The sequence below is a fragment of the Zalophus californianus genome, chromosome 1 (genome assembly GCF_009762305.2).
Source record: "Zalophus californianus isolate mZalCal1 chromosome 1, mZalCal1.pri.v2, whole genome shotgun sequence".
Classification (NCBI taxonomy): domain Eukaryota; kingdom Metazoa; phylum Chordata; class Mammalia; order Carnivora; family Otariidae; genus Zalophus; species Zalophus californianus.
This window is the reverse complement of record NC_045595.1, coordinates 207,083,203-207,105,678: the sequence shown is the minus strand read 5'-3', so window position 1 is coordinate 207,105,678 and position 22,476 is coordinate 207,083,203. Positions and strand designations below refer to the sequence as shown.

At 51.3% G+C, this 22,476-nt stretch overlaps 1 protein-coding gene across 2 annotated transcripts in view; it reads right to left on the bottom strand.

Moving 5' to 3' along the window:
• Positions 1-21,919, bottom strand: part of SIM2 (SIM bHLH transcription factor 2) — a 53,756-nt gene extending 31,837 nt beyond the window's left edge. For both annotated transcript variants that reach the window (XR_003518162.2, XM_027584868.2), the window contains exons 1-4: positions 21,148-21,919; positions 11,872-11,954; positions 8,722-8,811; positions 1,603-1,711 (exon numbers count right to left, since the gene is read on the bottom strand). Coding sequence is in view for 1 of the 2 variants with exons in the window: in XM_027584868.2 (XP_027440669.1) it covers positions 1,603-1,711; positions 8,722-8,811; positions 11,872-11,954; positions 21,148-21,322 (457 nt within the window). In the remaining variant the exon portion in view is untranslated. The remainder of the gene's footprint in view (positions 1-1,602; positions 1,712-8,721; positions 8,812-11,871; positions 11,955-21,147) is intronic.
• Between the last annotated feature and the right edge of the window lie 557 nt (positions 21,920-22,476).

The window sequence follows — 22,476 nt, the reverse complement described above, 5'->3', positions numbered from 1 at the left end:
TCTGCCTTCAGCTCAGGTCATGATCCTGGGATCGAGCCCCAGGCTCGAGCCCCACGTCAGGCCCCCTGCTCAGCAGGGCATCTGCTTCTCCCTCATCCCTCTGCACCCCACCCCCCACCGGCTTGTGCTCAAGTGCTCTCTCTCTCTCAAATTAAATAAAATCTTAAAAAAAAAAAGAGTTACAGACCATAGCCATCTCATCTCAGAAACCAGCACAGCGGTCTCTCTCCCTGGTTAAGGAAAAGTGAGACGCACAGTGACTATGTCTGGGGCTAAGAACATGGGGGCCACAGGCTGTATCTGCAGGTGGTTTTAAAACGGAGTGTGCTCTTCTGCAGCCTCTCCTTCTAGCCTTAGAACGACCCCTCCCAGCGGGGAGCAGTACAACTAGAACTTGAGTTCTTCTCCGGCTGGTTATCCCATTCTACCATGCTTGATGTCTCTTCTTTTGCGTTCTGTTCTATGGGGAATTTTGGCCAAGTTGGGATACCATAGTCCACAGCAGACAAGAGACCCACTGAGCAGCATGCTAGCTCAGTGGACTGTCAGAGAGAGGGTGTTACAAGGCCAGCGCCCCAGAATAAGTTTGTCGTCCTAGCATGCATTGCAACTGTAACTTAGGGAGTCATGTGCGTAATGATGTGCCCCACATCCTCCCCCGAGCAATCACACCACATTATGTCCTCACACGCGCTTATGGCGGTAGGACCCCAATCCATAGGTGTTCAGTAATGGGACCGTGGTGGAGGAGGTGGAGGATCGTGTCCCCACATGGAGACAGGCCAGTGAAGTGGACCTGCCTCCGTCTAGACCAGGGCTTCTTAACTGATTCGTGCCATGGCACAAAATCCACAGATTCCTACCTGGAATAACGTTTTTAAGAGCAGAAGATAAAAATATAGATCACAAACTGAACCAACTGTATTGAAAACAGTTACCAAAATATTTTTGCTCATATCTTTTGCTAATAAAACAAGTGGTGATTTGGTTATAAATGTGCTGCTTTATTCACGCATTAAATAACAAGAGCCAGCAGCCAGCCTCGTAACTCCTGAAATTTCGAAGTAATGATGAGCGTGCGTGATAAGTTTATACACTTGTGAGAACTGTAAAGTGAAATGACAATGTGTGTGACTCTCATCGTTGGCGAAGCCACTGGTAAAAGGGGGAGTAAGATGGCGTACCCCCCATAATCTATAAGCCAAGGAAATGCTACATTCCAACCAGACAGAAGAAAGATGGAATTCTCCACGTGCAGTTTCACAGACCCCTTGAGTTCTATCGGGGACCCTCTGGTTAAGAAGCCCAGGTCTAGACCTGTGTTCCTGGAGTTCTAAACCAAGAGCACATCTTGACCGCTTTCCTTTACCTCCTACCAGCGCCCACCATGGTCTCTGGCAAGAGAAATGGGATCAAGAGTGTTGCTTCAAAGGACAGACGCATAAAAGCAAGTCCCCCACGCCACGTGTTTGCTGGAGAGGCCCAGCTGGGCCACTCCAGTCACGCACACTTCCCCTGGGCAGCATGGGAAGCAAAACCCTCGCGTCCCATCCAAGAGCTTCGTCTGGTTTTCGTGCTGGTTTCTTCGTCTGGAGGAAATACCTTGGAGCAGGTGATGGTGAAGGGGCTGGTGGGCCGCAAGCACTGCTGTCATCTCATCGTGGTCGGAAGGGTGGATGTACTCATAAATACTGTTGCCGGTGAGCTCCACCTGCCACGGAGGGAAGGGAAGGGTCAGAAATCCTCTGGGGTCTGCGCAGGTCGGGGAGGGGAAGGTGGACAATAGGTACGGACTGCGAGGGACAGAGCTTTGACCTCTGCTCACAGTGCACACCTTCTCCACATGCAGAAACCCACGTCTTTTATCAAGCAGCACCCTGAACCGTCTCCCACGTGGGGATGTGAGCTGAAAGCCACGACGTGGGGATGTGAGCTGAAAGCCACGACAGTCCCGAGCGGGAGGAACTGGGACGGGAAGGATGTAAGATGAGCCATGGAGGTGGGTGCCCCCCCCATGGCCCCGGGCGGTATCCTTTACACAGGAAGCAGTTTACAGCAGACTGGAGCCAAGGCCTGGCCCCACCGTGCTCCACCCACACCCCCGTGCTGCCTGAGGGGCCTGGCCAGCCGGGACACCAGCGGCCAAGTCCAGACGATGGTCCCTGCGAGGGTCACGTCCTCTCCAAGGCTGAGCAGGTGGGAGCCATGGGGGCTCCACTGCACGTGAGGAGGGCTCGCACCCCGACAAAGGCCCTTTCTCGGGCACCGCCAAGCCTCCTCCCCATTGCCAGAAACATGTCCCTGGCCTTCTGACTCTGGGATGACCAGTGACCCAATAGCTCCCGTCCACGGGTGCGGCGGGGCGGCTGCATGACCTGCGGGGCCGTTTGGGCGCACTCCAGACAGCCATGTGACATGGTGGTTATTTCCGGGGGTCGCGACCCCAGCACTTGGATGCCGCCTACTTCCAGGCACACCCTGCAGAGGACACGATGGCAGGCCTAGAGCCCACGTGCGTGTTGGACGGGACCCTTGCAGGGACGGGGGTCTCTAGGAAAACACCAGCATTAGGACCTTTCCACAGAGATTCCTGGTGACTCGACACCGAACCTTGAGAACTTTCCTACTGTTCTCCCAAAAGTAAGTGCCACGATAGGGGATGTTAGTCTCAAGACCTGGACACCCTGACCCATCACCCCAAGATGGGCAGTGCCGTAGAATGTTCCAGAGACTATGACCATCAGAAGGGCCTTCTGAGCAGTGGTGGGTGGACCCTGTTGTAGAGCTGCAATGGTGCAGACAAGGACAGTGCACCCAGTATTGACCAGGAGCCCAGGCCAGTGATGGCTCTTCCATCACAGCCCTCAGGAGCCCCAAAGCCCGGGGTGGGGGGCGGGGAAGCTGAGAGCGCATGAGAAACTGCCCTCGGGTGGCAGGGAACCGTGGGCAGGTCTGACTCAGTCTTTCTCAGCTCTGCCCCACAGGGAGAGGGCAGGCTAAAAGAGCAAAGGCAGGCTTGCGAGGGCCTTGTCCCCAACCACCCCCTTGTTATTTTTAAGTGTGTCATGCCTCGTGTTTTGTTGGGAGGCTCACTGGTCTCCCTCAGAGCGGAGCCAACACCATCTCCTGTCAAGGGGCCGCTCTGCCCGGGCCACCTCACGCAGCAGGACACCCACAGGCAATTTCATGGACAAGTTCTTCTGGGAGCCACTGTTCCAAATTAGCATCAAGGCCATCAGCTCCTTCCTTGGGACTGAGCAGCCAGGGAGAGGTGAAGGAATTTACCCCCTTCCTCTGAGCCAGGTCTTCCAATTAGTTAAGATGTAGGGGTTACCATTTTATTCAGAACAAATTCTGTTTCTGGCCTGCTAAGTAATCTTGTCCCTAAAACGGCTTTTGTAGTTCTGTTTTCTGCATTATTCATGGAATGTTTCTTGCCAATATTATGCCTACAGAGGAACGGAGACAATCCTGTTACAGAGAGCCTCCCTCCCTCCCCACTTGACCCAAAAGGGGATTTGCCTATGACCAAAGTTATTACGTGAGTTCATTAAAAACAATAAGGATTAAGAACTAAATAGTCTCCTTTCAAATCATTTCTGTTCATCCTTAAAAAATTTCGATAAACCAGCAAGTGTTAAGTCAGCCATTTGGGACAGGACCATCTCCTCTTCCCTGAAGTCAGTGATGGAGATTCCTGGTAAGCTCTGTCAGGTGGAGAGGGACAGAGGCAAATCAATAAGGGAGCTGGGCTTTTTTTTTTTTTTTTTTAATCGAGTCACATTTCAACAGCTTATTTTTTTTTAAATGTTTTATTTATTTATTCATGAGAGTCAGAGAGAGAGAGAGGCAGAGGCAGAGGGAGAAGCAGGCTCCCCGCCTAGCAGGGAACCCGATGCGGGGCTCGATCCCAGGACCCCAGGATCATGACCTGAGCCGAAGGCAGACGCTTAACCATCTGAGCCACCCAGGTGCCCCTCAACAGCTTATTTTTAAAATGAAAACACAACGAGATGGATTCTGTGTGTGTGTGGGTCTATCATCTCTCTCTTACTCATGTTCTTAGGGGAAAAAATGAGCATTCTGGTTTGCACCAAGTTCTTAATCAGAAAAAAGTACCCCATGTCTTTTTAGAGAAAGTATATTTATATACTTGCATCTGTCCTTACAGGGATTCGATTCGCGTTTTAATCCCAAAGCAGCTTCATCTGTCTTCAAAGACCCCATTCTCACCACATGTGTTTGGAGAACGAGAAGAGAGAAGGTCCATGAATTAAGAGGCTTGATTTTCTGAATCCTTCGTTCAATTATAAACTCCAAGGCTGTCCAGGAAGCAAAATGGTCTTCAAATAACAGAAATGTTTTTAAAGAACAAATTTTGGAATGATAAAACAGTGCTGACCTTGACTCAAAATTATGGTTGACATGGTGTTTCCTGTATTTACATATCTATTCGTGCTTTTGAATGGTTGAAAGAAATGTGACTACCTCACAAAAAAAAAAAAAAAATTATGGTTGTCGCTATAAAACTCCCCAGGTCTCATACATCAACCGTATTAAAACAGACCTTCAATGTGATATTTTAGTATTTGTAAAACCCTGCTAACTACAAAATGAATTGCTTTCCTACTAAGAGCGTTTTTATGTTTTGCTGAATAGCTTTCCTTCCTGCCAAGAAAACTACATCTGATAAATACAGCACTAAATGGATATATTCTGGGTCGGAAGGGGAAAGTCACCCAGTACTCTGGAAATACACATTACTCTGCTTTGGGTGTTTTGCTGACTATGGTAAATTAAGCATTAAAAAAAAAAAAAAGATGGTTTGGATTTCAGAGTTCGAGTTATGTCAACAAACATAAAACGCTATCCTTTCTCTTTATTTCAAAAGTGCAAGGATTAGGTCTTACGGCCCCAAACAATGCCATGGCTATTTTTACGGCTGTGGTTCCGGCCACAATCTCAAATATTACATTTTCCTTTATATGTCTCATAAAAGGCTATTTCACACATATCTATAGTTATTTGAAAATTTATATTAGTTACCTAGATGCTGTATGACGTATGTGGCTTTGGTGAAGAAATTTAAACCACAGGGATGCTTAAAAGAGTCTGCGGAAATACACAGCAGGTATACAGGGCTTTTTTTTCCTTCTTCCAATATAAGTTAAGTTAATTACATTAACCAAAAAACCATGGAACTAACCACCTAGTAAACCCGCATGGAAAAAGAGTGCTTCCCCAGCTCTATCTTTTGACCACATGAATCATTACCTATTATTTGTGTGTGCACACACCAAGTAGGATTTTCAAGCCTGTAGCCTGACTCTGTTTCCCCACACTCGGACTGTGAACTGAGGAGACAACTTGCAATTCGATGTCATCTCTGTCACTCTTTGGTCCGAAAGTCCAACAGCGAGGATCACCCTGTTTACTAATTTAAAAGCAAAAATAATAAACTCTGCCAGATTTCTTACTCCCACACTTGTTTTAAAAGAGTTCAATAAAAGGCTTTGGATTAGGACGGGCTTATAACACATAAAGAATGATTTTCATACTCTCAAATACATCACTCAGATAGTTATTTAGATAGCGCAGATTAAAAAAAAAAAAAAACACACTTTGCTGTGAATTATCACACAATTATGACAAACCTAGGAGCTTAGGTTCCCCAGGAGCTGCTAACATAGAGTTTAACCCTGAATTAATGTGAAAGATGTTGTTACTTAATGAGATAATGTCACTGAGAGTAATTGAAAGTTCTTGGACCACAGAAGGACACTATGTAAATAAAAGCTATCAGTACTATCGTTATTCATCAGAAAATCTGTTTAAAGGGTTACTCGGCCTACTAGATAGAATTTTCTTAACACTTTCATCTCTGAGGATTTAAAAAAAATCCTTAAGCCTATTTTAATAAAGTTTTCATGTTTGACATATTTGCCTGACTTCTTACTACTAATACAAATAACCTAAAAGGTACAAAAAAATTTTTTAAAAGGAGAAGTTGGGTATTTGACATCCTTTTCAATACTTCATTTTACTATTTAAGTAAAGAAGACAGAAAAAAATACACATTGTGATTCTGCCTAGATTTACTTCTGCAGAGTTAATCGTGAGCAGGAGACAGATTGGAGGGAAAGGTTTGTTGTTGCTTATTTAAACAGTTCAGCGTGGAACACTCCCCAGACCCTAGCGAGGGTTCACGTCTGCATTAAAGTGTTTTCATAGCTGGAGACTGATGGTGAGACAGTCCCGCCAAGAGATCAGGGGGAAAAAAAACATCAGTCCCTCTACACAGTTAGTTTGATTTATCTTTTTTTAAAACTGACACTTCTCCCGGCCGGCAACATATAGACAAAAGGCATCTCTACAACATTCTTGAAAAATGATAGTGTGTAGAACTCCCTCCCTTTTCAAAATTATGACTCCAAGTTTTATTTCTGCATTATGACCAAAAGGAAATATAGTTTTAATTGGGATTAATCCTGAACAGGAGTTCATCATGAACAGGAGGCAGATTTGTCACCTATCCGATATTTTGTTCATTCTTAATTATTGTGCTCATAAACGGTCAATTTCATTTCCCACATAAAAAGAGAAAAATGACAGAGAGAGAGTTGTAGGATGCTAGACTGAGCAGCCTGACTGAGTCAACTGGAGTCCTGGGATGTGCGCAGGGCCTTATGATGTGCCAGAACATTCCACAGGACTAAGCAGTCCCAACATGTGCCCACCAAAGGACACTATTTGAAGAACTTTTGTGCTACTTGATGTATAGATCTAATGAAACTGTGGGGACACTTGGATTCTGTGCAGCTCCCTATTATTTATAAATGACATAAAATGGGCACTTTGATATAGTTCTTACCACAATCCTGAAAGAGAGGTAGAGCAGGCAGGATTGTCTTATTGAAGTGATGGTTCAGGGAGGCTAAGTACCTGACCTATCGGACAATGAAAACCATATAACTGGGCATTTCCCTTTTTGCTTTGACTGCTAGGGAGCTCAGATCTAAATTTAATATCTGAAAATAGTGACTGTACCTGTTTCATCTTTACCAGTCCTTTTTAAGGAGGTGAAATGTTTTATCTTGTTTGTGACATTATTCTAAGACTAACCAAAGATTCAATAAATTACAATTGAAAAGTCAAGTAATCTGCTCAAAATCATTCAGCCACAGATAGAACGACGTCTAGACACCAGACTGGTTACAACAAAAAGACCTTAAGTAATTCTAAATAGGGCAAGGTGGAAATTCAGAGCATAACAACCTTGGAAAATATGTAAATAGTACATTTCATGTTCCCAACAGTATTTCCTGTTCTACGAGTATACTAATGCCATCAGTCATGGAAGTATAAGGGCCAAGCCTTAGCAAATCTTAGCTGGGAGACCTGGTTTTATAAAGGAAGAGAAGAGGAAGAGAAAAGGAAACACTAAATAATTTTAATATGAGATTCTCTTTAAAGGACTTTATGTAAGAAACAGAGGCACAGAAACCCCCTTGGGCATGGATGAGGATATACACACATTGGAAGAGAAGGCTGTAAATAAATGGCAAGTTTAAAAAAATGCAATGGTAGAAAAAGAAAAGGAATACACCAGATGCAGGTTTCCAAATTGGTAATTTTGTTTTTCCATAAAAAAAAAAAAACCCAGCCCCGTTAATTGGCTGGTTTTATTTTGGCTTAACTACAGAGAGGGCTGGTGCAATACAGATTATTCATCTGCCTCCTGGGAGCCCATTTCCTGTCCCTAATTAATTCTAGTGTGTCTTCAGTCGTGATGAAAAAAAGCACTCTGATAAGTCACAATATAAAGAAACATTTAATCCCTAGATGTATAAAAAAAATGTGACTCTTAGAACCTCCACCAGGCTTGTTAAATCAGAAATGTGAAGGGCCACAATCAGACTCCTCCCCTCCCCACATTCCAAGGAGCTGAGACAGCAGCCGATTTCTGCCCCCCCCAACCCCCACCCCCACCCCTCCAAACCCTTGGCTTGACCGGAATAGATAAAAGCTGAGCGCATCTCTTTCCTTGACGGGATAAACCCCTTTTTAAAAGACAGTTCCAGAAAAATCGGTAATATTTAAATGTTCTAGAGAAAACAGGACCTTGCTGTGAAAACAGTAGTAAACTGAGTTTTATGAGTTTCTATCACAAGCATATAAAATGCTTTACTGAAGCGACCACTGAACTGGAAAAACTCAGGAAAAATTACCCTGAATTCCATGTGAACACTCATAAATCTATGCACCCCCCCCCCCCGGCCGCCTTCTCTCTCCCCAAAGCACAGTCTGCATAAAATCCATGTTCAACATCAGTTTTCCTCTTGCTTTCATGGCAACTCACAATACCACGTGCAGCCCAGCAAGCATGGACAGAAAAATCTCCCTTTGTGAAGTTCTTGTTAGTGGAAGAGTGTTACTGTAGAAGCAGAGTCCAGGCTATCAGGCAGAATCTCAGAACAAAGCTGACTGTTGCAAAGATATACTGGTCATTAATCCCAAAGGAAAAAGAAAGTAAAACCGGGAAATGCAACAGGAAGAAAAGCTCAGCGGGATGGCCTAAGAAGATGATTTTGCAGTTTTGGATTATTTCATACACAAAAGCAGACGCTTAAACAGAATCATCGACAAGTTGGGTAACACGGTCAAGATCCGCCAACGCTTACTTTTATATTTTGGTTGTATATAAAATTAGGTAATACCTACCTGTGACAAGCCCAAATGCACAGAAGCTGTTTCCGATATATACATGATTTTGCCATCAGATGCTACCACGAAAACAAATCCATCCAAAGTCTGTAAAAGAGAGTGCCAGGGGAAGAGGTGATAGTTAATACAGTAGACTGAAAACTCATAATCGTACTGTCACTGAGGTGGAGGAATGTATAAAATATTATCATCCATACATAGTTGTTAAATGCAAAACGAGCCCAGGGCCATAAGAAGGATTCCAGGTTATAACACTGAAGGTTTAATTCCTGGGGCCAGGCTCTCAAATGCTTTTAAAGCACTTTAAAAATAATCTTATATCCACATCACAAAAATCATGCAAAACACTTGAGAACTCCTAACATGCTCAGTTTGAATGCAGTAGTTTTATTGTTTAGGGTTATTTTAGCACTTAGCACAAATCCGGAGTTCTATGGTACTTAGGGGGAAACCTACCACTATATAGACCATTTTATGTCATAATTGGCAGTCCTTTATACCACTAGGACATATGCTTTATTTGCCACAATTTTCTAGTTACCCCTAAGTACCATTTGAATAATAAATTCCGAACACTACCACTCCCCTGAAAATAAAATACCCGGTTATTTTAACAGACTATGTCTACAGAATTAACTACTTAGAATTTGCAAGAGATCAAGCAACCTTTGCAAAATTCAAGGAGAAAAAGTATCAATCTCTGAAAAATTAAAACTACCTAAATGATACTGCCTAAGTTGGCTAGCCCTCAAAAAAATAAAGTAAAATTTTAGGAGTTAATTAAGACAAATAAAAAGGTAATGATTATATTTATATGTGGCAAGGATAAAAAGACTAAATTATTTTTGAAAAAGGAAACTGCATTTTTATTTACCCATTCATATTTTAGATCCAGAACCAAAGAAAAGCAATAAAGTTGGTGAAAGATCCATACAACCCACAATGCTGCCCCCATAAAAAATATTCCAAATTAATTTCTGGCCACAAATTCTATTTTTACAGCATGTAATTGAAACCAGATTACCTTCGGTTTTTCTAAATCTGCCCCCTCTTTGGAGGGGGGCCTACAAAGAATGTAGTAGAAGTGAAACTTGAAAGATATCCTTACATTCTGCCGTCTCAAACACAGTTTTACTGTAAAAATCCTTTGCCAACTAAACTATCATCACCCTAACCTACACTGAGGTTGAAATCAACATCTCGATTATAAGCCTTACTTTCTCGTTTCTAACTCAGCTACAAAATATTTTTGCAACGAAATTCCGTTTCAGAAATATAAACTATACAGCAATTTCTAAAGTTATAAACGTTTTGGCACATTTTAAACTTTTGCTTAACTCCAAAATCATTAAAGAGATACATTTATTGAAACAGTATCTGACAGCCATACGAGAAAAAAAGAAAAAAATTATCATAATTAAATTCTGAAAGTTGCCAGCAGTAGCTAAAAAAATAATATCGTTAATGGAAATTGTTGGGTATGTCTTCCTAGCTTCCAATGACCTAATTCGCTTGAATGTATATTAACAGTAAACAAGCCCGTAGGCACAGCATTCCGGAATTAAAGAAATGCACAGTGGAGGAACCTATGCCCGCCGGGTTTTCACTGAGTTGTCCCTGACGTTAGGGTCACTTATAATATGTAGGAGTATCAAACAAGCAAAACACCACGCACGGAGCTGGAAGTGAGCGAGGGGGTGAGCGCAGGGCGCGGGAAGGACTCCAAGAGTGCCATTTCGCCGCCTGGCTACCACATCGTTCGCTTTCTGCTGTAAAAGCTTCAGGTATCAAATATTCTCCGGGATCTTCTCTTCCCCAGAGCATGCATTAAAAAAAAAAAAAAAAAAGGGAAAGAATCGTACTAGGACATCTGGGGAAAGGGGTTTTGAAAAGATCCGCTTTTTTCGAAATGCGGTGCTCTTGGCTGACTCGCTGACCCAAGTCATTGCGCACTGCCGCCAACCTATTTTTTTTCTTTTAAAGAAAACACAAAATAGAAGGAGGAAATGCAAAACAGCTCTTGGTAAGCATTTTTCGATGGCAGAGACAAATGACAGGTGAGGGGAATGAATCGGGTCGTTGATGAGGCTCTGTAAAGGGCATTTGAAAGATTCCGAGACAAGAGGCGTTGCTGTCCCCACCTAGCGCCAGCCGCTGACTTGGAAATGGCTGGTCGTGTGTGCACGCTTAGCTGGCCAGAGCCGCAGACACTGCGGGCCAAAGCCCAGGCCAGGATTGGTTTATCAACCCTGGACTAAATGACTCTGAGCCGAGGGCTATAAGCGGCTGACCACAAACCAAGCAAGGGCTCCCTCCGTGAGCCGGGTGACCCCAGAGGCCGCACCAGGTCCCAACCTGAAGCACTCAAGAACTGGAGGACTTGGGTTGAACCAGGCTCCAGCACTTGCTGTGTGACCTCGGGCATGTTGCTTAACCTCTCTGTGCCTCAATTTCCTCCTTTGAAAAAATGGAGTTCAAAACAGAACCTACTCTAGGTGGGTGATGACGCACCCTGATACAATAAGATTTAAAACAGAATCTGGTCCGTAGTAAACTCTCAATAAATGCTAACGTTAATATTCTATTATAGATACTGTCTTACTTTTCTTGCACCCCTTCCAAACATACACGATTGTCAAAGGCTTTAGGACGGCCACACTCTGGCTCAGAGCCTCCCCCGGATCATTCCTTCTTTGGCTCAAGCGGCCTGGCACAGCATCTATAACTGAGCAATCACTCCACAAAAGTTCCCTAAGGGAAGTAAGGCTGGAAAGAACCGCGCCTCCACTGGCGACCGTAGGCCTAGGTCTGGTGAGCTGGTGAGTACTGGGGCTGGGACACGGTGAGATGCCGGATGGGGGTGGGGCTGGCCAGAGGTTACTCTGAGCTGTGTCCCCTCTAGTCCCGGCCTCCAAAAAGGATGCACGGAGGGACGGTGGGGAGGTAGACAATTGCCTCCAGGTCCAGCAGCTGTCTCTGGCCTCGGCGACTTCTGCAGCCTGATGGTGTCCTATGGATCCATCCGGGGCTCCTTGCGGAGGGACATCTCGAGGCTGGAGTGGCGGGGTCAGAAGGGAGCCCCCACGCGGGCGCAGGACAGCGCCTTAGGCAGTGGCTGCGCTCCTCCCCCCCTCAAAGGAGCCTCACCTGAAGCAAGTGCGATCCCAGCTCCTTGGCGACGCTGTCCAGGGGCCCCGCGCGGCTTGGCTGTCCCCACGCGTCTCCTAAACCTGGACCGGGGAATAAAGCAAATCAGTACATGGCAGCGGCGATCGAGAGGCCCCCACGCCCCGCAGAGCGCGCGGAAACCTCCCCACCGCGCGCCCTGGTGGGCCGGAATCCCGAGCGTCCCGCCGGCCGCCTCCTGGGCCCCGCAGGCCGCCGTCTGTGTTCTTGCCATCGCCCCTTTGCCCTGGATTAAAGAGAAAAAAAGGCCAGAGGAGATATTCCCGCCGAGGCCTCGGGTCCAAGCGCCCCCAGTGCGCGCTGAGCTCGCCAGGCCCATAGCTCCCGTGGGTCGCCCACGTGCTCACGGCTCCGAAATTGCCGTTTTATTTGAAATGCCATAAAGTAATCTAATCTGCTTTGAAACCTGCCATCCTCGAAGCCAAACGGGGATATCGATTTGACCTGTAAATACTCCCCCAAGGACCCTCCCTCCCTCCCTCCCTTCACTGTGTGGCCGGCAACTATGCATTTTCCTAAAGATAAGCCCAGACGAAATGTCCTAGCCGTCCAGGAGGCAGTTTTTTCTGCATTAAAAAAAAAAAGTTTTTTGTTTTTTTTTAAACCTCACGTAATCCCTCGGACTCCCCAGCCCTCACAGGCGCCTCGGGAGCGCGGTGCCTCTTCCGATCCTAGTGCCCCGGCTTGGGAAGGGTTTACCTAGAGCCTTCTCCAGAACAAGCTCCTAAAGCACCCGAGGCGGGGAGGGGGAGGGGCCGAAGGCGGTGGGAGTCTTGTAGGTACTCGACGATAACTGGAAGGTATCAGTTGCCACATAACTAGGGTTCCCCAGTTCTTAACTGCCCCCCCAAAGACCTCCTGCTTCTCCCCCACCACCTCCCTGAAGCTCGCAAGTGTTTCAGAAAGCGCACCAGGGGAAAGGTGGCCCCGCTCAGCGAACCCTCCTCTCCTGTGTCCCCGGCTCTGCTGCGTGACCCCAGAAATCCCAGGCTTTCTTCTGCGTATTCGGGAGAAAGTAGAAAAGCCGGGTGAGGTTTCGGCTCTAAGTGCCAGGTGGGAGAACCCTCAGCGGCTACCTGGAGTCCTTCTGCGGCAGGCGGGCCAGCAACTGTCCAGTTAGCGCCACCGCCCAGGCGCGACGTGGAGAAGGCCCGCGACTGCGGTCCTCAGCCTGTGCCCCATCGCCTCCAGTGGAGAAGGCAGCCCCAGGCTCCAGGCCCACTCGTGCACCGGCTGCGACCCCTGCGGGGTGAGCTGTGGGTCCAGCTCCCTTCCTGCAGGCCAGACCGGCCTCTGCCCGCTGCGCTCAGGGAGTGCGGAACGCGAAGCCAGAGCGGGTCGCGCGGGATGGGGAACCTCGCGTAGTCTCAGCGAATTTGGGGACCATTCCCGGGACCACAAAACTCCCCCAAGCGGACTGTGGCGAGTGGGTGGCCTGGAAAGTCCCCGCGCAGGCACTCTGGGTCTCCCCGCGCTGTCCCCGCGGGTGTCAGGAAGCACAACTTCTGGAGGCCTCCACCCCAAGCGCGAGGGAGGCGCCTGGCCCCAGAGCCCCTCGGGGCCCAGGCCTCCGCAAGAGGCTTTGGAGACCCTTCCCTGCAAACTGTGTTCAGCACAAAAGGGACGACCTTTAATTTCTCCTCCTAAGCTGTAGGAATTAGGGGCTTACCCTGGTCTCCCCATAAGGAAGTGACTAAATTCCACACATCCTGATCCCCCAAACAGGATCACAGCCCCTCAACCTCCACAGAGGTGTCTTCTCAACCCCAGGAAATTACTGTCTGCCCAATTTCACTTCCAAGGATGACCACAGTGACCACAGTAGGGCACCAATGGCTCTCACCAGCGGGTCCCCCCCCAGCCCCCATCTGTGCAGGATGGCTTGGTTGGGGTCAACGTTTACTCCATTAAGGAGAAATGGAAAGAACCAACATTTAAAACTGGGGGACTTGAATGAAAAAGAATTTAATAAAGACCCAGGAATCCTGATTTCTGAAAATGGACAACCGTGCCCTGGTAACTGTCCTTTACCCAACTCCTGGGTCCTTTGCCTGGTTCGCACCACACTAGCCTTGCCTGGCTCAGCAGGAAAAGTGAACTTGGCCTTCCAGATTAGGCTTCTTGCAGTGTCCACAGCCAGGTGACCTGGGGAAATCTGTACCTCTGGGAAAGGTGCAGACCCAAACCAGACTTCCCTGCCCAGCTCTCCCAAAAGCCTTGTGGAAGGCTCTGGCCTTACATCCAAAAGTGCACTGGGTACACAGGACAATTTTTCATATAATTCAAATACCCGGATACTTCAAAAGCGCCTGTTCTCTTATATCATTATAATTTTTCCCATAATTTCCTGACACCTCTGCTTTGCTGGTAGATCTTCCAGCAACCGCATCGGGGGCTCCCTGCTCCGCAGGGGGCCTGCTGCTCCCTCTCCCGCTCCCCCTGCTTGCGTTCCCTCTCGCTGTGTCTCTCTCTGTCAAATAAATAAATAAAATCTTAAAAAAAAAAAAAAAGAAAGAAACCTCTGTGGGTGAGACCTTTTCACTCCGCCCATAAAAATTTACTTTGGGCTAAACGCAGAGACTAAATAAGGTAAGGTTTGTAACAAGAACAAAAAATAGTCTTGGTACTTGTAAAGCCATATATATATCCCCCCCAAAAGTGAGGCGCTGGGCATGTGGCCCTTATCTGGACCTACCAAAGGGCTTTATTTGTTTGAGAAATGAGGGGAGACAGGTAAGACTGAGCTAAGCTCCTCCAAGGTTATCAGCGGCCTCATCTGATCCTGGGAGCACCCACCTTCCACTGACTGTGGGGGGAGCAGCGGGAGGGCGGGGAGCACCCCAAGCCTGGCCTGTGGTTCCCCTGCCAAGGTTTGCTATCCTAATTGCTCTACATGTGTCAGCAGGGAAATCCACTGGGCACTCCCTTCTACTGGGAATCCAGATGGCCAGGCCATGGGGGGAGGAGGCCAGCCGCTGGGTCAGAAGAGAAAGGGAGCCAGGAATCCCCTTTCCCCCTCTGCCTCTGAGGGTTTGTGGGTACCTGCACCTTAGTATCCACGCTTGGCTATTTGGCTGACTGGCTTGTTTGGTTTAAACCTTACCAGGCTCTCCCGCCACTGAAGCTATCTAAATACGGTCCCGCCTCTCTGGGTGCTCAGTTAGTCAGTCAACAAACAGCTGTTGAGCACCTGCTGTGCAACCCCAGAGAAAGGGTCTGGAGTTTGATAAGAACTCCTGGGATGGACAGCGGTTTCTGGAAGGCAGCCTTGGGTATCTGACATGGTGACAAGAACACTCCTCGCAGGGATCTTGTGAAAACTAAACGGGGTTAATAGGGGACCATCTGACCCTGCCACCACCCGTCCATGGAGAACTGGATCTGGGATTGAGAAAAATCCAGGACAGACCTTTCTGGAGCTCCCAGGGGACACGGGGGGGGGGGATCTCACCTCCTTCTGCCCCCACTCCCCAGCTGGGCCAGTCTGGATGGTCTGATCTCCAGCAAGTGCCCTGACCTCTAACCTTTATTTCTCAACTCTAAAAGTGGGGGGTTTGGTAGGATTAAATGAACTAAACCAGAGGGTGCTGAGCAAAGCGCTGCGTCCCCTGGAAGGCGGTGGTGCTGCAACCCACCGCCTTGGTCCAGCCTTCTCTTGCCTTCCCACTCCTTCCACGCCTACTAGCCCCTTGCGGGGTGGGGGGGGGGGGAAGGAAGCGTGTTATTGGGGAGCGTGGCCTCTTGAGAATCGTGGGCCATCTGAGGACACAAGGTCACACTGGCTGACTGCAGACTACTCCAAAGTCAAGAAGGTTTTCCGGGGGAGGCTGCTGAGCTGGGGGCTAAGGGCCGGCTGCTCGGTTTCTCCACCGCGACAGCCCCCACCCCAACGCAAGGGAGCCGGCGCGGAAGGCCTGTCGGCCCGCGGGTATTTACAACCCGGCTTTCGGAGCATTACCGGCCGCGCGGGCGGCAGGCTCAGGGGCTCGGGTCCAGGGCTACCGGGCGTCGCTCGCCCGGACGAGGTTGTAACGCGGGCGCTGGGGGCCGGGCTGCCGCCTCGCCACTCTAGGGGAGCCCAGAGCTGGCGCTCCTTCCTCGCTCGACTCCAGCACCCCGTAAACGCTCACGGTTCTGGGGTTCCTCCAAGTACCTCAGCTTCCGGCCTTGGAATGCTTCGTTCTGTCCGGGATCCCCGAGAAGCCCGGCCTTTGGGCCCTTTTCCAAACCCAGGGTCGCACAGCGAGCGGGGACCAGGGTGTGAAGGGGGGTTGTGGGGACGCCCCAGGAAGGCCTCCCCGGGCCCGGCCGAGCGGGGAAGGGAGGGGGCTTACAGTCTGGCCTCGCCTGGCCGCCGGCCAGAGTACGTGCTCAGACAACAGACGCAAGCCCCCCCCCCCCCACCACCACCACTTCGCCCAACGTCGCGCCTAACGCTGAGACCTCGGAGGCTGGGACCGAGGCCCGGCCCGCGGCCCGCACGGAGGAGCGCGCGGGGCCCGGCGCCGCCCGGAGCGGCTTCTCCGCCGCGCCTCCGAGCGCCCCGGCCGCCGCCTGGGTTCTGGCCCCCGGGGGCTGAATCTGCGGCTCGCGCGCGCTCGGGTTCCTGCCTCGAACAGCCGGGGCCCCCGCACCCCGGAGTTCCCTTCACCGCTGCCCACAGCTCACAGCATGCTGCTGGGCGACTGTGAGCTTTCCCTCCCGGAGCGATGCGGAGAGGGTTGTAAAGCTCCACATTATTCTAAAAAATAAGTTTGTTTGTTTTCTTTTTTAAAATCTACATTATTTCGAGCTTCGGTAGAGAAAGGGCTCGGATCTGTCTAGGTTTAGGGCGGGTTTCTTCTCACCAGACCGTCTAAATCAAAGCGTTTCCATTCCCGACAACAATTTCTAGCCGTCTGCCTGAATCTAAACCCAGGCAAATTCCGCCACTGGAATGACACCGGCCTCAAACCCCCATTATTGCTGTGTGAGAATAACAGTGTTGCACTCCCTTCCCCTGCTTTCGGCCACACCTGTCCAGAGTCTTCAGGTCTGGCAAAGGAGGAGGAGGGGCTGTGTTCTCCTTGGGGGAGTCAGCCTCAGTTTCCAGTTCCATTCCTCAGCTGGGACGACGGGCCAGTCCCTCCTGTCAGCTGTCTGTGTGCAAGGGTCCAAAGGGACACCGTCCCCTACCCCTGGGCTGGGGGTCAAATCCGACTCCGGAATCCTGGCTCCTAGGAAGGAGCCTAAGCCACCGGATTGGCCTTGTGTTCCTGCCGCTCTGACTCGGGCTTCCTGAGGCCCAGTGTACATCACCTGAGGGAGGAACTTGTCTTGCCTGGCACAGTCACCAAGCAGTTATGGCCAGAGAGCAGCAGAGTTCGCCCACCCCGTGCCTCTGTGTTTCCAAAGAAACACAAGGAAGGCCACAAAGCAAAGAGGACAGGCAGATCATGGGCCCCAGCCCTTCCCTGAGCCCTGTGTGCACCAGGCCTTCCCAGCCACCAGTGAATGCACTGAGTTTTTGGTTCTGAATCTACTTCCAAAGCCGGCCTTGTTTTCCTGCCCTCTTCCCTGGCTCCCTCCCATTTCTTAGCTGTTAAATGGGGGGGGGGGGCAGAAAATAGCAGGTCTTCCAACTGCAGTGACTCCCAGAGGCACACAGAGTGGGGGCACTCTGCCATCTAAGCCATGCCTGGCTCAGGAAACACTCGCGCTCCCAGGACTAAGTGACTGGAGTAAGAACACATTAGATTTCCGCCTCCTCACCCTTAATCCCAGGAACCTTGTACAGCTATGGAGTTCTTAATAGGCCCATTTTGCAGACAAGGAGGGGGGGGTCTAGTGGGGCAGCTTAACAGGGCACAACTTTGAACGGGCTATAAAAATTGCCAGCACCGCCAATGCCAGTCTGACCTCCGTGGGGAGTGTCCACCTTGGCTCCTATGCCTCTTTCTGCCCCCGGGCGGGGGGGAGGGGACCTCCTCCGAGCTCCTCTATCTTTCCTCTGGCCCAGGTGGTCTCAGGATGAAAGGAGCCATGGGCAGCGAGAGGACAGGCGGCGGCCAGCGAACACAGCAGCGACCTCCTGCTCTTGCTCTTGCTGTAGGACCCTGGAAAGGGCCCATCCCTCTCTGGCCTCAATTTCCTCAGGGACTGAGGGTTAGTTGGGGATGCCTGTGGTTCCTTTGGACTGTGCTATTCATTTTCTGACTCCCAAAGTCCTGACTTGGCCTTGGCCTCTAGACCCTTCTTCACCCAGGGATCCCTCTTGCTCCGGGACTATGGAACAGCGGGACCGAGCTCGAGATACCGGTTTCACTTGGCATCTTTCAGCCGGAAGCCAGCCGAGAGTCGGAGCAGATCTGGGAGGTCCTGACACCATGCAGGCCTGCATTGGCCCTAAACCTCCCTGATGCTGACACCCGGATCCAGGCGGCCCCGCCAGGCCCTACTCCATTCCCCCGGCGCACACCCAGGCACGAGAACAGAGACTAAAATCAGTTACAGTGCATGCCGCCCTCTGGAGCTACCGGAATGGCAAGCGAGTTATTTTGCATAATTGAGGTCTCTCTCTAAACGCCTCCTTCTCAGCCCAGGCACCCAACTTTACAACTCTGCGCCCCAGAACTGACTTGAGGGGAGCAGCACCACCGCCCAGAGCTGCAGGCCCCAGGCCTCTGAATGAAGTGAGGAATCCTGGGCCTCCCGGTCCACCCATGTAGGCAAAGCGCCCCCCTCCCTGCTCAGGCCCTGTGGGAAGTGGGGGGGGGGGGCGGGGGGGGCGGTCCGGACCACTGCCTTCTCCCCTTCCCCAATCAATCTAGACCCCAGAGGTTCAGAGCCATTTCCAAAACTCTAGGGCCAAACAATTATCTCCGGGCCCCTCCCTGAGTTCCAACTGCGACAGTCACCCCCAAGAGGCATCCAGGCTACCCCTCAACCAAACCATACTACCCAACAAAGCACAAGGGCCTGGTGCTCGAGTCCTGGACCATCTATGCAAGCCCACCTCTGCAAAGGGCTCAGGGCCACGTAATTCTGGGCTCAAAGGCCTTGGAGATTCACTTCCCCGATTCAATTCTTAAAAATCTGCAGAAGCAGTACACCCACGACTTCCCAATTTTTAGCAGGCTTTCCTGGAAATTCTCCAAACAATAAATGGCTTACAATTAGCCCTCTTTCTCCAGACCTCCCTTTCTAATTTCTGGCTTACTTGAAATCATTGGTAACAAATCATTTAATATTCCAGTCCTGGCTTCTAATGTGTTTATTTCCAGTGGGGACGTGAGAGGAGGCCAGGGCCCTGTCATGGTTCCCCACCTGCTTGCAGCATGCAAATTAAGAAACAGCTCACTGGGGTGGGGGGGATAGATAAATTTTAAAAAGAAAGAAAGAAAGAAGGAAGGAAGGAAGGAAGGAAGGAAGGAAGGAAGGAAGGAAGGAAGGAAGAAAGAAAGAAAGAAAGAAAGAAAGAAAGAAAGAAAGAAAGAAAGAAAGAAAGAAAGAAAGAAAGAAAGAAAGAAAGAAAAAAGAAAGAAGAAAGAAAGAAGGAAAGAAAGAAGAAAGAAAGAAAGAAAGAAAGAAAGAAAGAAAGAAAGAAAGAAAGAAAGAAAGAAAGAAAGAAAAACAAAAACGGGCTCACCACCACTCCTTGGGGGGGGGAAGGAGACTGCGCCCACGTAAAACCCAATTCTCTTTTAATTTTAATTTTCTACTTTTCTGGTAGAGGGGTCACCACCCTTGGGCTCACTAATAGCGACCACCCGCTTGACAACTTCAAGTAGGAGGGGCTGGAGTGGGGCACGTCTTTATAATGGGGTCGGAAAAGGAAAAAAGGAAAAGGAAAGAAGCTGTATGGGGGCTAGGGTGGAGGTACAGGTCACAGGTTCCTGCCCCAGGGAGGAAAGCGCTGGAGGCTGCGTGGCCCAGCTGGGAGGCAAGGGCTACCACTAGCTTTGGGGGGGGGGGGGAGGCTAGACTCCCTGGCCAGCTGTGATGCAGGGCTGCAGGTCACCCTGGGAGATAGGCCCTCTGAGCCCTGGAGGCAGTGTGAAGTGCAGCTCCAGACCCAGAGCCAATTACTTATAACAGGCTTAGGGGCAACCAACGCAAAGGTCAAGCTTACTGGCTTCTGGTTGATCGCCTGGCCAGGCACTTTAATGTAGGCAGCCTGCACCCAAAGGACACTTGTCGCTGCAGTGCAGCCACCTTCCGTGTCCTGCGGCTGAAGTTGTTTTTACTTTCCCACCGGCTTCTGGAGCTCCACACGGCCCTAGGGGCTCCTCAGCCCAGAAGTCTTGGAGTGCCCAGCAGGCCCCCCGTGCAGTGTCCCAGCCCCAGTCAGAATCTCTCGTGCCAGGCTGCAGCCACCCTGTCTGGGGACAGAGACGCTGAATGGTGATCGGTTGAGAAACACCGGGACACCAAAAGGAACGCTGTGGTGACCAGGCCTCCCCAGCCCTGTTGCTCAGAAGTGCCCAGCCTGGCAGCCATGGTCACCCACAGGCCATGTGCTAGCAGGGAATGCTGGCCAGCATGCCATTACTTACCACCGGAGTCTGCTGGACCCATGGGTCCTGATGCCCCTTGCCCACCGTGGCACCTGCCCTTCTGGTTTATAATTCCAATCAGGAAAAGAAGACTGTGCTCTGGCCTGCCTGCCATTTTTCTTCTAGTCGCCTCTCTGTCCTGCAGGGTTTCAGCTCACCTACTTTCGGTCTCTCCTACCCTGACCTGCCCTGCCCAGCCCCAAAGGAGCAAAGAGGCAGCCAGAGAGGCCCAAATCTGAGGCCCGGGCCCCAAACAAGTGCCCTGCTCATGGCTAGGGCCTTCAGGGCCTGGCCCTCCGGGTGCACTCGGCTCTCTCCCAGGCCCGTCTCACCTCTGGCTGGGGTGCACACACTTCCCCTCCCAGAAAAAGAGATACGAATGAAAAAAGGAAAAAATAAAAGGGAGAGTTAAAGAAATGAAGAGAAAAGAAAAGAAAGGAAAGGAAAAAGGAAAGAAACGAAAAGAAAAGGAGGGAAAACAGAATGGACCAGCATGATCACAAAACAATTCCTGATTCGCCGGGTCCACACTTGGGCCAGAAGACCGTCTTAGTCCCCACGGCGCTAACACCCTGGCTCCTCTCTCCAACAGGAGCCGAAGTTCCCGGCGCGGCCTCCCCAAGACTCCCTGGCACTGGCGCTTCAAGCCAGCTCCAGCTCCCCGCTTGGGCCGAGGCTCTCGGCCGCCCACCTGCGGCCTCACCTTCGGGGAAGACGGCCCGCATCTTCAAGTAGCTGGTGGTGAGTCGGATGATAGACGCCTTGTCCAGCTGCGAGGTGATGGCCGACGGCAGCGGGAGCAGCTTAGCCAGCTCATAAAACTCGCCATTTTCCTTCTCCCTCCTGGTCTTGGCCGCATTCTTGGACTTCTCCTTCATCGCGCCTCGGCTCCGGGCATATTAGACCCGGCCGTGCTCCAGGCCCTCGGAGCCCCGCTCCGGCTGCAGCGGCAGGGATGGGGAAGGGGACTCTGGGGGCCAGGTGAGTCTGGGGCACCGGCCGGGGCAGGTGCGCGGGGCAGGCCTGGGGCACCGAGAAGCCTCTCCACAGCCTCTGGGCCCCAGAGCTCCGCGTAATCCAGCCGCGCCGCTGCGCGCTCTGCCCGCCACCCCGGGCGCAGCCGCCTCCGGGCTGTACTGTCCCGCGGTGCCCAGCGCCCGACTTCCCGCTCGCTTCTGCTCGCTCTTCCTTTCTCCCTCCTGTCTCTCGCGTCTCGGTTTTCCTTAGGAGGTGGAGAGTAGCCAGCGAGGAGGCAGCGGTGCCGCTTAGTCCTTGATCGAGTGTTCGTACCCGCTGCCGAGAGGCCCCTCCGCACTGGAGGGCGGCATGGGCGGCGGCGGCCGCGGGGCCATGGAGCGGGAGGGGAGCGGAGGGGAGCTGGGGCGGAGGCGGCTGGGGCCCGACCCGGGCGCGCTCTCCTGCCCTCCCTGGCTGTTCCCTCTGCCTGGAGACGCGGCGCCCGGAGCCCGCGATCAGTCGCGAGCCGCAGCAGCTCCGCGGTCCACGTGCGACCGAGCCGCGTTTGTTTATGGCGGACCCGCCTTCGGGCGGAGCACTCGGCCGCCGCGGCCCGGGGGGAGGGGGGGGCGGGCGGGGGGAGGGACCGCAGCAGGGGCGGGGGCAGCGAATCTCGCCTCCCGACCCCGCCGCGGCCCCGGAGTCACAGGCGCGCCTCTGCATCGCGGCCTCCAGGGACTCTCCCAGGAGAGGCCCCGCGCGCTCCCGGCCTCGAGGAAGTCTCGGTGAGTGCACACGGCGCGCCGTGGGTACCGGCTCCGGCCAGCGGGTCGCGGGACTTGGGCGCTACGATGGGCGGTGGGGAGGAGCGGAGGAGGGACGGAAGGGAGGGAGGGATGCCCAAGCCTCCCCTGTGGCTCCCAGACAGGTCCTGGGGGCGCGCGGCCGAGGGGAGGCGGCTTGATCCTCCGGCTTGTGCCCTTCGAATACTCTGAGCCTCGCGCAGGTCCCGCGCCCTCACTTCCCCACTTTGCAGGTCCGAGGGCCGAAAGGCGGCAGGCCCGAAGGGAAGACC